The 14,814-nt window shown below is 40.6% G+C and overlaps 1 protein-coding gene across 2 annotated transcripts in view; it reads right to left on the bottom strand.

Moving 5' to 3' along the window:
- The window catches only part of egflam (EGF-like, fibronectin type III and laminin G domains), a gene marked incomplete at both ends in the record, with an annotated part of 149,530 nt that overhangs the window by 89,175 nt on the left and 45,541 nt on the right, over positions 1–14,814 (bottom strand). For both annotated transcript variants that reach the window (XM_084325750.1, XM_084325749.1), the window contains 2 exons: positions 9,711–9,846; positions 11,330–11,447. In XM_084325750.1, the coding sequence (XP_084181876.1) occupies positions 9,711–9,846; positions 11,330–11,447 (254 nt within the window). The remainder of the gene's footprint in view (positions 1–9,710; positions 9,847–11,329; positions 11,448–14,814) is intronic.

The raw sequence follows: 14,814 nt of genomic DNA on the forward strand, positions 1-14,814 counted from the left end.
GGAAAACAAGAAAATAAGACAACATTCTTTATTGTCCGTTGGTACAGAAATGTGTTCTGTGTCGGAACACACAATACTGCGTTACAAAAAAAGAAAACACAAGGCAACCATGTTACGGCATAGACAGACATGCAGACATCAGAGACAATGTAATTTACCCCTTCCTTCCCTCCCAACCAACATTATTTGATGTGACACAGTCACAATATTAGCTTAAAAGGTGTAGCTAAAGCTTTATCTTATTATAATGTACGTACCCTTTTTATATCAGTTATTCTATAACTCATTCCCTGCCAACAACGATTTAATACGTGTTTGCCCACCAATCGTTGAACGCCAACCACATACTGTATACGTTATTTTATCGTTATTTCTTTTATTCACTATTTCCAATCGTTATCCATCCAGGGAGCATAGGGAATGAGTCTGAGATCGCAAAAGTCCAATACCGCGGCCGATGTTGCACTCCCTTTGAGCCTCTGTGTATGACTCTGTGTGTCGATGAAATTCTTCCCGGCGGACTTTTCTAGTAACCTGGACCGAGAGCTTTACCCGATCGCATTGAATAGTTTTCGGTTCATTATGCTGTGGTGGGTTATATTGTCGCCCAAATGGACATACGATCTACCAGATGGCAATCAAATAATTGGAATATTCTTTTTGGATTCTCACCGGCCACAGGTAAGAGCAATTTAACGTCAATTTCAGCTTGATTGTGCCTTTTTTTCATAGCCATCGCACTGATCAGCGCATGCTGTTGTACTAACGAATGCCGTTATTGACAATCAATTAATCAGAAACGACCCCCCCCCCCCCCCTTTCATGCATTTATGATGGAACATAATATACCAATCATATGCATTTGAATTTTTTATTGTAGCGTGTATAGGGACGAAATGCCAATGGATTAAGTTTAATATGCGTCGCGGCCTATTACTAGCCTCCCAGGAATTACCCTAAACCGCTCTAAAACCATACTTATATTCACCACGGTATAAAACGGGAATGTATGGGTGGAATTTTTTTTTCTTTTTCACATCTTGAACGATAGATACTCGATGCCAAATGGGACATAGTATTGCATCCATATAGCTATAATATATATAGTTATAGCCCTGCAAACAAGGTGAGTGACTCCATAGACACATAGCGTGGCAGCACATAGTCATATCCCATTCCCAGCGTGGCGATCAATGAGTTAAAGACAGAATAATGAGAACATATGAACAGCAGGTATAAATGTCTCTGTATCTGATTTTATATAAGAGTTTTTTTCTCTTTTCCATGCATCTGGGGCTCGTGACGCAGGTTGTTTTTTGTTTGTTTATTTGGGTATCTAGCAATATTATTATTATTATTGTTATTATTATTACCGTTATTATTGTTATTATTATGCATGGTCATATTATCATTATTATTATAATTATGGTAATGATCATTATTATATTATTATTATTATTATTATTATTATTATTATTATTATTATTATTATTATTATTATTATTATTATTATTATTATTATAATAATGGTATGAAGCTGTAAGGTGCACTTGAGCTGACCATTATGTTAAAATAAATATGAAGTTTGGAAGGGGGCAGGAAACATAAGTTTTCTTCATCCTGCTCCTTTTCGACCATGGGTGTATCATGTTTAAAAAAAAAAGATGTTGGTGATATTGTGCAAAGATGAACTGTACCCCCATGTACGAAACTAAATAAAATGAATGAATGAATGAACATCTTAGCTGTGCAACTATATGGCTTAAAGTAATGTCACATCTTACCTGTACAACGGTATAGGTTAACATGATGATGTCACACCATTTTTACATGTTTTTATGTGTCTATGTTATGTCTGTGTTGTGATGTCATGTGTCTTTACGATGTCTGTATGATGCATGTCTGAACACTTCGTTCCCCTACCCCCCTACAAGAACCACAATGGAAATAAGCTCTGAGCTTTTTTGTGTCTATCCTTGGCAGTATTCCAGACTGTGCTTCTGTCACATGTTTATTTATATATTGTCAAAATAAAATCAATCAATCAATCAATCAATCAATCAATCAATCAATGTGATTAATGGTAATATCAGTTATATGTTCCTTTGTGGGGTAAATTAAATTGATATATTTGAAATTGTAAGAACATTCTAAAACAAAACACCAACTGATTAAAGAAGTAATTGTAATAATTAATAAAAAAAAGTTATAATTTTATTGTAAAACCATATGCAATCTGTCTTTTCAAATAGGTGTTTTTCCTAATAATGTGAAATCAGCAAAGGAAATTCCAATATTTATAAATGGAAATAAGCATCAAATGGAAAATTATAGACCAGTGTCCCTCAATTTTCAAAAATAGTGTTAATTATTTGTGAAACAACTGGATCTTTTCATTGGCAAGAGTTGAGTCAACACCAGTATGATTTTAGGGAAATATAACTACTACATTATGCAGTAATGGAGATAAATAACAAAGGCAGTTTAAAATGATGAGTGTTCTATTGGTATTTATATTGATCTGCAGAAGGCTTTTGATAAGATCACAGCATATTAGTGAGAAAACTTGAGAAGTATGGGATACGTTAACTCTTGGCTGAAGAGCTACTTTGAAAACATGTGTGTAAATTAATGACACTGTCAGGATTTTGGAAGGTCACCTGTGAAGTACCCCAGGGATCGGTGATAGGTCCAAAGCTTTTTATACTTTATATTAGGGATGCTCGATATTGGCTTTTTTACCGATACCGATATTCCGATATTGTCCAACTCCAATTTCCGATACCGATACCGATACCGATATCAACCGATACCGATATATGCAGGGTTTCCCCCCCAAAAAACGGAATAATTTCAGGTAACTAATAATTTCACTGGATGCATTCAAAAGGCTTTCTAAATGTAAGCATTATCTGTGCAAAATATGATCATTAAAAAAGTAAAAATGAACATTTTAAACCAACATGCATACTTTTGACAATAAATAAAATAAGAATTGGTTCTTACTTGCTTGCCTGGGTAAATAAAGGTTAAATAAATGTAAAAAAAAAAAAAAAAAAAAAAAAAATTGTTATTGTTTTTTTGTTTTTTTTTACCGATACCGATATTTTCCGATATCACATTTTACTGCCGATATCGGCCGATAATATCGGTCGGCCGATAATATCGGACATCCCTACTTTATATTAATGATATTTGCAATGTTACTGAACTATCAAAATGTGTTCGTTTTGCAGATGATACAAATGTATTTAGTTCAGGAAGTAATTTAAAGGAACTTCTGTATGATAATGAAAGTGAGCTGATAATTCTCAAAACTTGGTTTGATGATAAATTGTCTCTCAATATTAAGAAAACTACTTGGTAATCAAAAATAAATATATGGGGATATCGAGTAAACAATCTGTGATGTTAAAATTTAGTTTCTGAGATAACGTTTCTAGGGGTAGTTATTGATCAGAAAAAAACATATGAACTATATTCAAGGAAACATTTCTAAGTAGCAATCCTGTATAAATGTAAATTAAACTATAATAGTAATTTACTGCTCACTTGTACTTCCTTACATATCATACTGTGTGGAAGTATGGGGGTCGATATTTAAAACTACTGTAAATCCAATAGTCTTACTGCAAAATGGGTAATTTGGAGTATTTATAAGGCTGGTTACTATGACCACACAAATCCACTGTTTATAAAGTCTCATATTATGACATTTTATGATTTGGTTTATTGTAAAATAATGCAAATAATGTACAGAGCTAAAGCAAAGTTACTTCCAGACTGTGTGCGAAGGTTTTTTTCACTACATGAAAGAAAATGTGCTTTGAGAGATGTTTGTAAATTTACTGTTAAGCAAAGTTACTCCCAGACTGTGTGCGAAGGTTTTTTTCAATACATGAAAGAAAATGTGCTTTGAGAGATGTTTGTAAATTTACTGTTAAAAAAAACTAAGAAAGGGATTCAAAAGAGATGTATTTCTATTGTTGGGGTTAACTTGTCGAACAATGCTGATATACATTTAATAATGAGTCATTCACTTTTGGTTTTCAAAGAAAATAGTTTGTATAGCTATTTTTTAAGGTTACAAATGTGAATAATTCTTATTTTGTTATTTTTTTGTTTCTGTTTTGGAGGCTTAATTTGGTATAGGACTAGAGGACAGGCATATATAAGCATTATGCTTCAGCCTGTACCTTTTCAGTCACTGCCAAAATCGATGACAGTGCATATTATTATTGTGTGTGATGACTGACAAAACGACTACTATATACTGTATAGATAGGCCCTGATACAACATCCATTGTGTGCCACACTGTTCCCGGTTTCCGGTATGGCATTTCTGCATTATTAGATAGTATACATGCTAAAACAGGAAGGAATAGAAAAGGAGAGAGAGGGAGCCATGGATGACCTATCTCAAACCCAGCCCTCATTTTTTTATCATCTTGCTTAAGCATCAGTTGATCAGGAGGATCAATACAAGGGGGTGGGGCTTGAGATAGGTCAATTCTCCTCCCCTTTTGCACTATTTTGCAACGGCGCCTGTCTCCCACCCTTGAGTTTAGCACTGCCCTGGATGGTGATGATGATGGCGATTGGTTGAAGAATCTTTCCCCCCTTTATTCCTAAAATGATAATAGGTTCTTCCAGACCTTTCTTCTGCACTGGAACAGTGCAACATGTAGTGTGCTGAAAGGCCCGACCAAACATAGAGGGGGGATATGTTGTGCTTTCCATGTGAGGGGATTATGGATTATCTTTCATTCTGATACACTCATCTATTATTTTATCTCTTCCTCGTGCCGTTTCATGTGATGATGATGATGATGATGATGATAACACACTTTTGTATTCAAATGCGCATGAAGCCGACGACAATGGTGGGGTTTACTGCTCTGAATAAAACCCATCACACTCAACCGTAACCATTTAATGCTTTTCCATAAACTATAAAAAAATATATATTCAAAAAAATCACTTACATGTGATCAAAGAATTACATGAAAATATACCAAACAACAAGACGACACTATGAACTCTTGAACCTGTATTTCTGGTTTTCTCTTAATTTTCTCTCTCTTTTTCTCTTTCTCTCCTTGGTTGATGGCATGATGTTAGCTCCATGGACAGGCGCCCAAGGCCACAACTATTTGTTGAATTCAGTCGCCATCAACGTCCCTCAATGCTTCTTTTCAACAAGATCTCTTTTGATGATGTGAGGCGACAGATTTCCCTCCAAGATAGCCCTTGATGTAGGAGAACAGCCTCTGCGTACAACACAGACACACACTCATGTATAACTCTCTCACATAATAACAACAGCCTCTTTATCTCTGTGTGTCCTCCTCTGTCCCCATCTCTGTCTCTCTATCTCCCACGTGTCTATTGCTCTCTCTCTCTCTCTCTCTCTCTCTCTCTCTCTCTCTCTCTCGCTCTCATGAAGACTTGGTTAAAACCATCAGCTTGTTATTCATTAGAGCACTCTGATCAATTCATCTCTGACCACAACTTGACCATATATACATTTGATTCCCTGTTTATGTGTAATATAATTTGTGGAACCAAATAAAGTATTAAAATGTGTGTGTGTGTGTGTGTGTGTGTGTGTGTGTGTGTGTGTGTGTGTGTGTGTGTGTGTGTGTGTGTGTGTGTGTGTGTGTGTGTGTGTGTGTGTGTGTGTGTGTGTGTGTGTGTGTGTGTGTGTGTGTGTGTGTGTGTGTGTGTGTGTGTGTGTGTGTGTGTGTGTGTGTGTGTGTGGGTGTGTGTGTCTGTTCAAGTTCAAGTTCAAGTTTGTTTATTATTTGTCACAACAAAATACAGAATACTTTATGATGAAATGCGTGTTTCTGTATGAGCCCCTGAAGTGTGCTACATACAGTGAAAAGAAAGTAAGTAAAAAAAGTAATTAAGAAGTAAGTAAAAAGTAAGTAAAGGAATGTTCAGTCAATATACATATATACAATATACAATACAGAGTAAAATTAGTAACAGTGAGGTACAATGCAGAAATGAGATGAGGTACAAAACTTAGGGTAGGGTGCAAATGAGCTATGACTGTAGTGCAAATCTCTTTAATAATAGATAAATATAAAGTGTGTTAAAGTGTCTAAAGTGAGTAAAGTGAGTGTTTGTTTAAAGTGAGTGTGTACACATGTGGATGTGTGTGCAGTGAGTGTACTGTAGATGAGATGAGATGAGATGTGTGTGTGTGTGTGTGTGTGTTCAAGTTCAAGTTCAAGTTCAAGTCCAAGTTTGTTTATTATTTGTCACAACAAAATACAGAATACTTTATGATGAAATGCGTGTTTCTGTATGAGCCCTGCACAAAAATATTTCTCTGGTCTGCATCCCATTAACAATAGTTTGTATTGAGCCGTACTGTATTGTACCCATTCTGCAATCTGTTAATAAAGTTTTCAATTAATTCAATCAATCAACAGAATCCATCAAGTTGTACACATTGTGTGACATGAAGAAAGTGTCTGGGGACTTTAATTTGGAGGTTATCTACTGTACATTCCAGTGGGACTAACCTCACTCCAATGATTTTCTTTCTTTTTCTTTTTTTCATACCAAAGACAAAATGGCTCAATGGAAATGTTAATCCTTTCAGGTGTACAGTCTCACATGTGAGACCACATTCTGAGAACTGAAGATTCTACGTGACAACATACTGTAGCAATGGCTGCTGACGCTTGTGCAGAATTCTGAAAAAATTGTCCAAAAGGACTTACACCTGGAAATTAGATAATGGTAATAATAATAATAATAATAATAATAATAATAATAATAATAATAATAATAATAATAATAATAATAATAATAATAATAATAATAATAATAATAATAATAATAATAATAATAATAATAATAATAATAATAATAATAATAATAATAATAATGATACAGTAGTAGTAATAATTATAATAATAACAATGACAGCGGCTGGGTGGCGCAGCGGACATTGGGCTCGTCACCAACGCAAGAGACACCGGGTTCGAATCCGGCTGTCGGTGTTGCCTCCGGCTTGGACCGGCCGCCATACTAACTCAATTGGCAGAGTTAGCGGGTGGAAGTCGATGGGTGGTATTCTGGACGTTGTGGACAGTGACTCCTACAGGTCGGTTGGGGGACGCCTGCACAGCAGAGACAGGAAATGGCGGGGGTAGTGTGAGACTCCCACACGTTACACCTCGCCAATGAGAGTCCGCGCTGGCAGGTGAAAAGATGGGACAGGCTGCCTCCTCGTGTATCGGAGGGGACACGTGATGCAAGGCTTCTATCCTCCCTACAACCGGCCAGTGGGGGGCATCTTCGAGCAACGTTCAAGACAGGAGAGGGGAGAATTGGCACAGCGAAATTAGAAAATAGAAAAAGGGGCGGTCAGGTGGCGTAGCGGAGATTGTGCTCGTCACCAATGCAAGAGGCTGCGGTCTCGACTCCCGGAGAGTCAGCATTGGCTTGGCTCGGGCTGATCGCTATACTAACTCGTTTGGCTGAGTTAGGGGGAGGGGAGCCGTGGGTGGGTCCTGGGCGTTGTGGACAGCGACCCCTACAGTTCGGTTGGGGCGCCTGCTCAGTAAGGGTAGGATCTGGAGAGAGGTAGTGCGACCTTCCACACGTTACACTCTCCCGATGAGAATATGCGCGGCCAGGCTGGCTGCCGGCTGGCTGCACATGCGTCGGAGGAAAGCATGTGACAGTCTCCGGCCTCTCGGACCAACAGTAGGGGAAAGTGCGCAACAACCAGGAAGGGGGTTGGGAATTGGCATAACGACTAACAGTGGGATGGGAGAAAAACCGGAAAAAGAAGGAGGGGGATAAAAAAAAAATAATAATAATAATAACAATGACATAAATAAATAAATACATACATTCATAAATAACAAAAACAGAATAGTGGTCCACTTTCCCAGAGGTCCTCCTCATGTAGCCAGAGATGAAACAAGCCTTTTCACTTATGTGTCCCCTCTCCTCCTGGCCACTACATCCTCACATCCTGATAGTGTCCATAGGGGCCATTCTGATGGATGGACAGTTACATGTCCTGTGTGTGTGTGTGTGTGTGTGTGTGTGTGTGTGTGTGTGTGTGTGTGTGTGTGTGTGTGTGTGTGTGTGTGTGTGTGTGTGTGTGTGTGTGTGTGTGTGTGTGTGTGTGTGTGTGTGTGTGTGTGTGTGTGTGTGTGTGTGTGTGTGTGAGTGTGTGTGTGTGTGTGCGTGTGTGTGTGTGCACGTGCGTGCGTGCGTGTGTGCATCATTCATTTCCTAGTGGTCTCTACATCATGTCATGTCGTGTTAGAGAGGAACACTAAGACAGAGAGAATTCTCTAAGACAGAGTTGACCTGAGATCATCCATTCCTGCGAACTTGTCTCAACACACACACACCTACACACACACACCTACACACAATGGATGATCTCAGGTCAACTCTGTCTTAGAGAATTCTCTCTGTCTTAGTGTTCCTCTCTAACACGACATGACATGATGTAGAGACCACTAGGAAATGAATGATGCACACACGCACGCACGCACGCACGCACGCACACACGCACACACGCACGCACACACGCACGCACGCACACACGCACGCACGCACGCACCCACCCACGCACACACACACACACACACACACACACACACACACACACACACACACACACACACACACACACACACACACACACACACACACACACAAACACACAAACACATACACGCACACACACATGCACACATGCACACACACACACCTACACACACACACACACACACACACACACACACACACACACACACACGTGAACACACACACACACACAACCAAAGTGTATCAACCAAAGTGCAAAGCTAGAGTAGCAGTGTGGTGTGTCTTGCTCAAGGGCGCAATGACCATTCAATTCAAACAGACATCTATGATACTATGATCACCTAATTTGACATGGTGACAATCTGAAAGACAAACATATTGTGAAGTCTGATCCTGTCATAAGACAAATTATTTATGGACTCTCACAATTTATATGAAGAAAACAGGGCTGCATCTCCCCGTATGCCAAGTCTGGAATCATTTTACAAAGAGAATACCATGGATTGTTTTCTCCAGTGTAAAGATGGCCATGCTGGGTAAAAGGTGTATAAAGAACATTATGTGGAAATTGATCATCATTCGGGATCATTCACCTCGGGTTTGGTCGGGCATTTTAACCCAGCTAGGCAGAGTAAAGACAACTTAAAGGAGCAATAGGCGGCCGTTGATTTTGGGCAGAACTATTCTCAAATTTGACAAAGCCTTTCCAAATCAGAACGCATTAGGATGCCTCCAAAGCCACACCCTGCTAGGTAGCTAGCAGGCAGCTATGTGCTAGCAGCAGGCCTTTGTGTATTTAATATTTATGCACACAACTGTTACGTGTATCACTAGAGGGTTTGATAGAAAGCTTGATCGTTCCAATCATTTGACTTGGTCGTTCATTTGATCGGATGTTGTTCATTCCAGCACCTTATCGGAACAGCAGATTTTTTCCCTTTCGGTGTATAACATCGGAGGCCGCCTATTGATCCTTTATGCAAGTTTGTCACAACGGGGCTACTGCTGACCAATCAGCATCCTCTTCAGGCTACCAATCAGCATCCTCTTCGGCTACTGCTGACCAATCAGCATCCACTTCAGGCTACTGCTGATCTATTAGGTGGCGTCATTCTCACCTGATGTAAGCCACCAAGTAGTGAAGGACAGGCGCGCTCCCCTCGCTTTCTCCTTGTTTCCATGACAATGCTAGCTCTGTGTCGGACACCGCAGCAACGCCAGGCTGGGTGGGGGGTGACGGGGGCATACACATGTCTGTTGTGAGACAAACAATAACCACAATCACATGTCATTCCACTCTAATGACACTTGACTATTTAGATTATTGTACAGTTGGGTGTTACGTTCTGGACACCGACCTCGGTCGGTGACCACCCACATTCCTGGCATATGTCACTGGGCTTGTCACCTGTCATTTCCCTGTCAATTAGTGCTGTCACTTAGGGGTGGTTCCTGATTGGCTGTCACGGGGGTGTGTGTGGAATGTTGGTATTTGGTCTCTATTTAACATACCTCTCTTCTGCTTGTCCATTGTCAGGTCTTCACTAATTGCGTTCGGGGATAACGCGGACGGTTCTACTGTGGACCTCCAATAAGCTCCCATTTACCTTATCTTACACTTGTGCTTTTAGCACTTGTTCTCTCTTAGAATTTACTCTGTGTTCTTACTATTAAAGTCGAACCTGTTCAAGAGTAAACACTCTCTGTCTCTGTGATTGCCTTCAACCATTGGAATTCACCTACCTGCATTCTGACAGTTGGGGGGTTGAGTGCCTTGCTCAATGGCACTTCAACAGTAGTTCTTGAGAGAGGGGAGAATGTTTTTCATTCACCTCCCCATCTATGCAGGTGTGTGGACGCACATGTGTGCAAACATACATGAATATTGGAATATTAACTTCAGTTCAGTGCCTTGCTCAAGGGCATTCAAGGACAGTTATTGAGGGAGGGGAGAATGCTTCTTATTCACTTCCCCACCCAGATTTCTCCAATAGCCAGTGCAGGGACTGAAACCAGCCACCTTCCGGTCACAAGCTAGTGTAACTCCTCCAACCACTGGGCTTGCTCTGACATTCATATGTATTTATATCATAAACGATGATACACGAAAGGGAGTGCAATATCATATGGCACTGCTGTACTGTGCTTAAGCCTGAAACCCTGGTATAGCACCACTTAGAATTAGTATTATTGCTATTATATAACGGTTTTATCAACAGTTTTATCATAACAAACACTTGATTTTTCATTGTTTTGCTGGTGTAGGATGGAGAAATGTAGCAAGTTTCAAGTTTCTTTAATAGTTGTCATACAGAAGTACAGAATACTTTTATACAAAATGCTTCTTACTGTTGCGCTCCAGAGACTGTGCAAGACAAGATAAGTATGAAATAAAATAACATAGTAAAATTAGAAGTAAAAAAAATGAGGTCACAGTGTTCAATTTAGACATATGTACAATGTTCGATGCAGAATAGACGTAGTTACCATACAATATACAATACTGTGCAGTGTACTAATATACAATACTATATAGTGCAAGGCAGAAATGGAGAAATGGGACGAGGTGCAATTTAGGTACAATTCACAGTAACAAAAGGCATTAGGAATTCATGAATGAAAGCTAGGTTATGAATTTATTAATGTCACTGTGATCGGTGCAGTGTACCTATAGATCAAGAGATCTTGTTGCTCAGCCTCACTGTCAAAGGTATTCATGTATTTCCTGTGTTCTTACCATGTGAAGCAGTGCTGATATCTCTGGGCATACTGGGTCTGCCCTCCCCTGCCCAGCCATAGGCACCAACACTGACTCGATACTGTGTATTCACCTTCAGGTTGCCAATATCCACATCCTAGAGAGAGAGAGAGAGAGAGAGAGAGAGAGAGAGAGAGAGAGAGAGAGAGAGAGAGAGAGAGAGAGAGAGAAAGAGAGATAGAGAGAGAGAGAGAGAGAGAGAGAGAGAGAGAGAGAGAGAGAGAGAGAGAGATGCATGTTTCTGATTGAAGTTTTAATGATAATTGTGCAAAAATACAAATAATAAAATAGAATAATAAAATAGAATAGATAATAAAATAGAAAGTTGTGATAAAAAGTTATAAGAATAAAATACAATACAATGCTAAGCTTATGAAATAAAGGTAGACCACCAGAGGACACCGAGCATGTAAAACGTGCTTTTCGCCGCTCCACCGTTTTGTGACTAACTTCAATTATAAATAGTCCTTTAACAACGTTTTTTCTTTTGGTACTTTGGGCACTGGACAACGAATGTTCATCTACCAGTCAGGCAGACTTTTCTACACTTTAAATCGTCCATGGGTCCTGTTAAACCCAAATTAAGGACGACGCGTGCAGGACAACAAACAATCTTTGATCAGCCTCCCGGGCCACCCCCACCGCACGCGCCAGCTGCTAACATGGACAGTGGCAGCGCCTCTGATCTAGGGGCCTTACAATCAATGCTGAACTCGCTGAAGGAAGATATTTGTGGCAGAATTGACTCATCGGCAAACTAACTTGAGAGCTGAAATCCATGCAGTGCGCACGGAGCTGGTGAATATTACCGAACCATTGCTGCTGAAAATAAATGAACACGGGCAAACCATCTGCGAGTTGGAACGTGCGACGAGCGATCACAGTGACCAGCTCTCCTCGCTTGACTCCACTGTTAAGGAGCTCACGTCACAGGTGACATTATTAACAGACAAATGTGAGGACATAGAGGGGAGATCGAGGAGGAACAACCTTCGACTCGTGGGGATACCTGAGGGCTCGGAGGGTCCGCGCCCAACGGAATCCATCGGCCGCTTACTCAAGAACCTACTGGGCCTGGATGATGAGCCCCTACTCGACAGAGCCCATCGCACTTTGCGGGCTAAACCCAAAGAGGGAGAGACGCCTCGTCCGCTCATCATCAGGGTCCACTTCTTTCATCTCCGGAACGAAATCCTACGTCGGGCCAGCGCAACCTCCCGTGACACCCCTCTACTCTTCCAAGGCAAAAGGCTCTCTATTTTCCCTGATTACACCGTCGCTGTTTCCAAGAAGAGGGCTGCGTTTGGAGGAGTGAAACGTGAACTCCATGCCTGTCCTGGTATCAAGTTTGGGCTGATGTTTCCTGCGGTTCTGAAAATCACTCTGCAGAGTGGTTCAAGGCACACGTTTGAAGACCCGGCCGCCGCCTCGACTTTCATAAACACTAAACTCAGAAAAGCGGTTCCCCAGACTGTAACCATCAGCTGAACGGCAAGTTCATAATTCATGTCCATATGAGCACATACAGACTATTTCATTTTGGGACTACGATATCTCACAATATTAACATTTGTCACTTAACCACGGAAGGGGTGGTGTTTATCTCCCTTTCTCGTTTCTCTTAGGGGGTGTTAAGAGTAGTAATAGTGGGTTATGCGCGCGTCCAATTTGAGGAGACGCATCAGCATGGGAGGGAGGGGGAGGGGGGAGGGAAGGGTTTGTTTACATTTACAGTTATTTTTGTGCAATGTTTATACTGTTGTTGTTTTTTCTATGACTTGCCCAATGCACATTAAAAATACTATTAGGACATACTTTTCGATGTTACTCATTGTACACTCAACACCAGTCTATGACTCAACCTAAAACCTCACAGCAGATTGGAGGAGTGGTCAAATTTACTAGTTGGAATTGTAAGGGCTTAAATCAGCCAATCAAACATAGTAAAGTACGGGGGCATCTTCAGAATTTGGGGGTTCATATAGCTTTCCTTCAGGAAACTAATTTCAAGCTATCTGATTATACCAGACTACGTAAACGATGGGTTGGACAAGTGTACAGGGGCGCGAGAAGTCCGCGGGGAGTGGGGGTGCTGAGATATCGATCGTTTTTGATTAATTCTTTTTTTTTTATATAATTTATTTTTTTATATAAAATATATATATTATATAATTATACTTGTAGTTGTATTGTCTGCGAGACATCGCCACCACGCAACACGTCAAAATGCTCGCTATCTGCAAACAGCTCCACATGTCTGTCAGTCAAACTCATAACCAACACTCTCGTTCACTAGGATACTATGATGAATTGAAAATGGGGGACGGTCCCTGATGTAAACAAGACGAAAGTCTTTCTCTGGTCTGCATCCCCTTAACAATTGTATGTATTGAGCTGTACTGTACTGTACCCATTCTGCAATCTGTTAATAAACTTTTCAATCAAACTTTTCAATCAAAACAGCTGCCCAACTCCGCGCTCTGAGCGTTCTGATGCACACATCACAGCCCAGCTTACCCCATCTGGCTGTTGCGCCCTCTGTGTCACTGTCGCAACAACAATAGCTGCAGGAGCGATAATAATAATAACACACATTACCTTTTCCGAAGACGGTAAAACACAGAAGGTGGTCTTGCGTTCAGGAGTGGTGGAAATAAACTCCTTCATGACAACATGAATGTCCAGTGAGTCCAGAATATCCGGATGCATATGCTGCAGCAAGTCCAGGTTATTATTATTAAAGAAATCAGATGAGACATTTCTTTTGAGACACAAGTAAACACACTCTCCACTTCAGACAGTCCTCCCTCTCTGCAATTCGTTCCCGCATACAACATCGCCGACAGATATATTCCTTTACTATGAATTGTCCCAAAACAAAAACTATTCCAGGCCGCTATTTATTTTACCAACGGATTTCCAGTTCCGCGTTGACGCTTCCAGGCCGCGTCTATTCGAATCCCAACCGGTTCATGAGTGGCTACACGCTGTTTTAATAACACTGCATTATCGAGACAGCGCCCCTATGGATCTGGCAATGAATTCCAAGAATAGGGTAAATCTGCAGTGCCGTTCCGCTCTATGACATTGAGTAGCGTCGGTATTCCAATGGAATAAAGGCCAAAACCACCTTGCAGTTGCAGTTACCCTCCCCGCCAGCAGGGGGTGCTGGAGCACCCGTCGCACCCCCACTTCTCGCGTCCTTGCAAGTGTACTACTCATCATTTCAGAGCAGAGCTCGAGGTGTGGCAATTTTAATTCACAAATCAATACATTTTATTTGCTCAGATGTTCTCTCTGACCCAAATGGTAGATTTGTGCTGGTAACTGGAAAGCTCTGTGGCACCCCAGTGATTATGCTTAATATCTACGGCCCTAACTGGGATAATAGCTAATTCTTTAGATCTGTGTTCTCTTCGATACCTGACCTCTCCACACATTATCTAATATTAGGAGGGGACTTC

This window comes from Notolepis coatsorum, assembly GCF_963971535.1.
Source record: "Notolepis coatsorum genome assembly, chromosome: 1".
Taxonomy (NCBI): Eukaryota; Metazoa; Chordata; class Actinopteri; order Aulopiformes; family Paralepididae; genus Notolepis; species Notolepis coatsorum.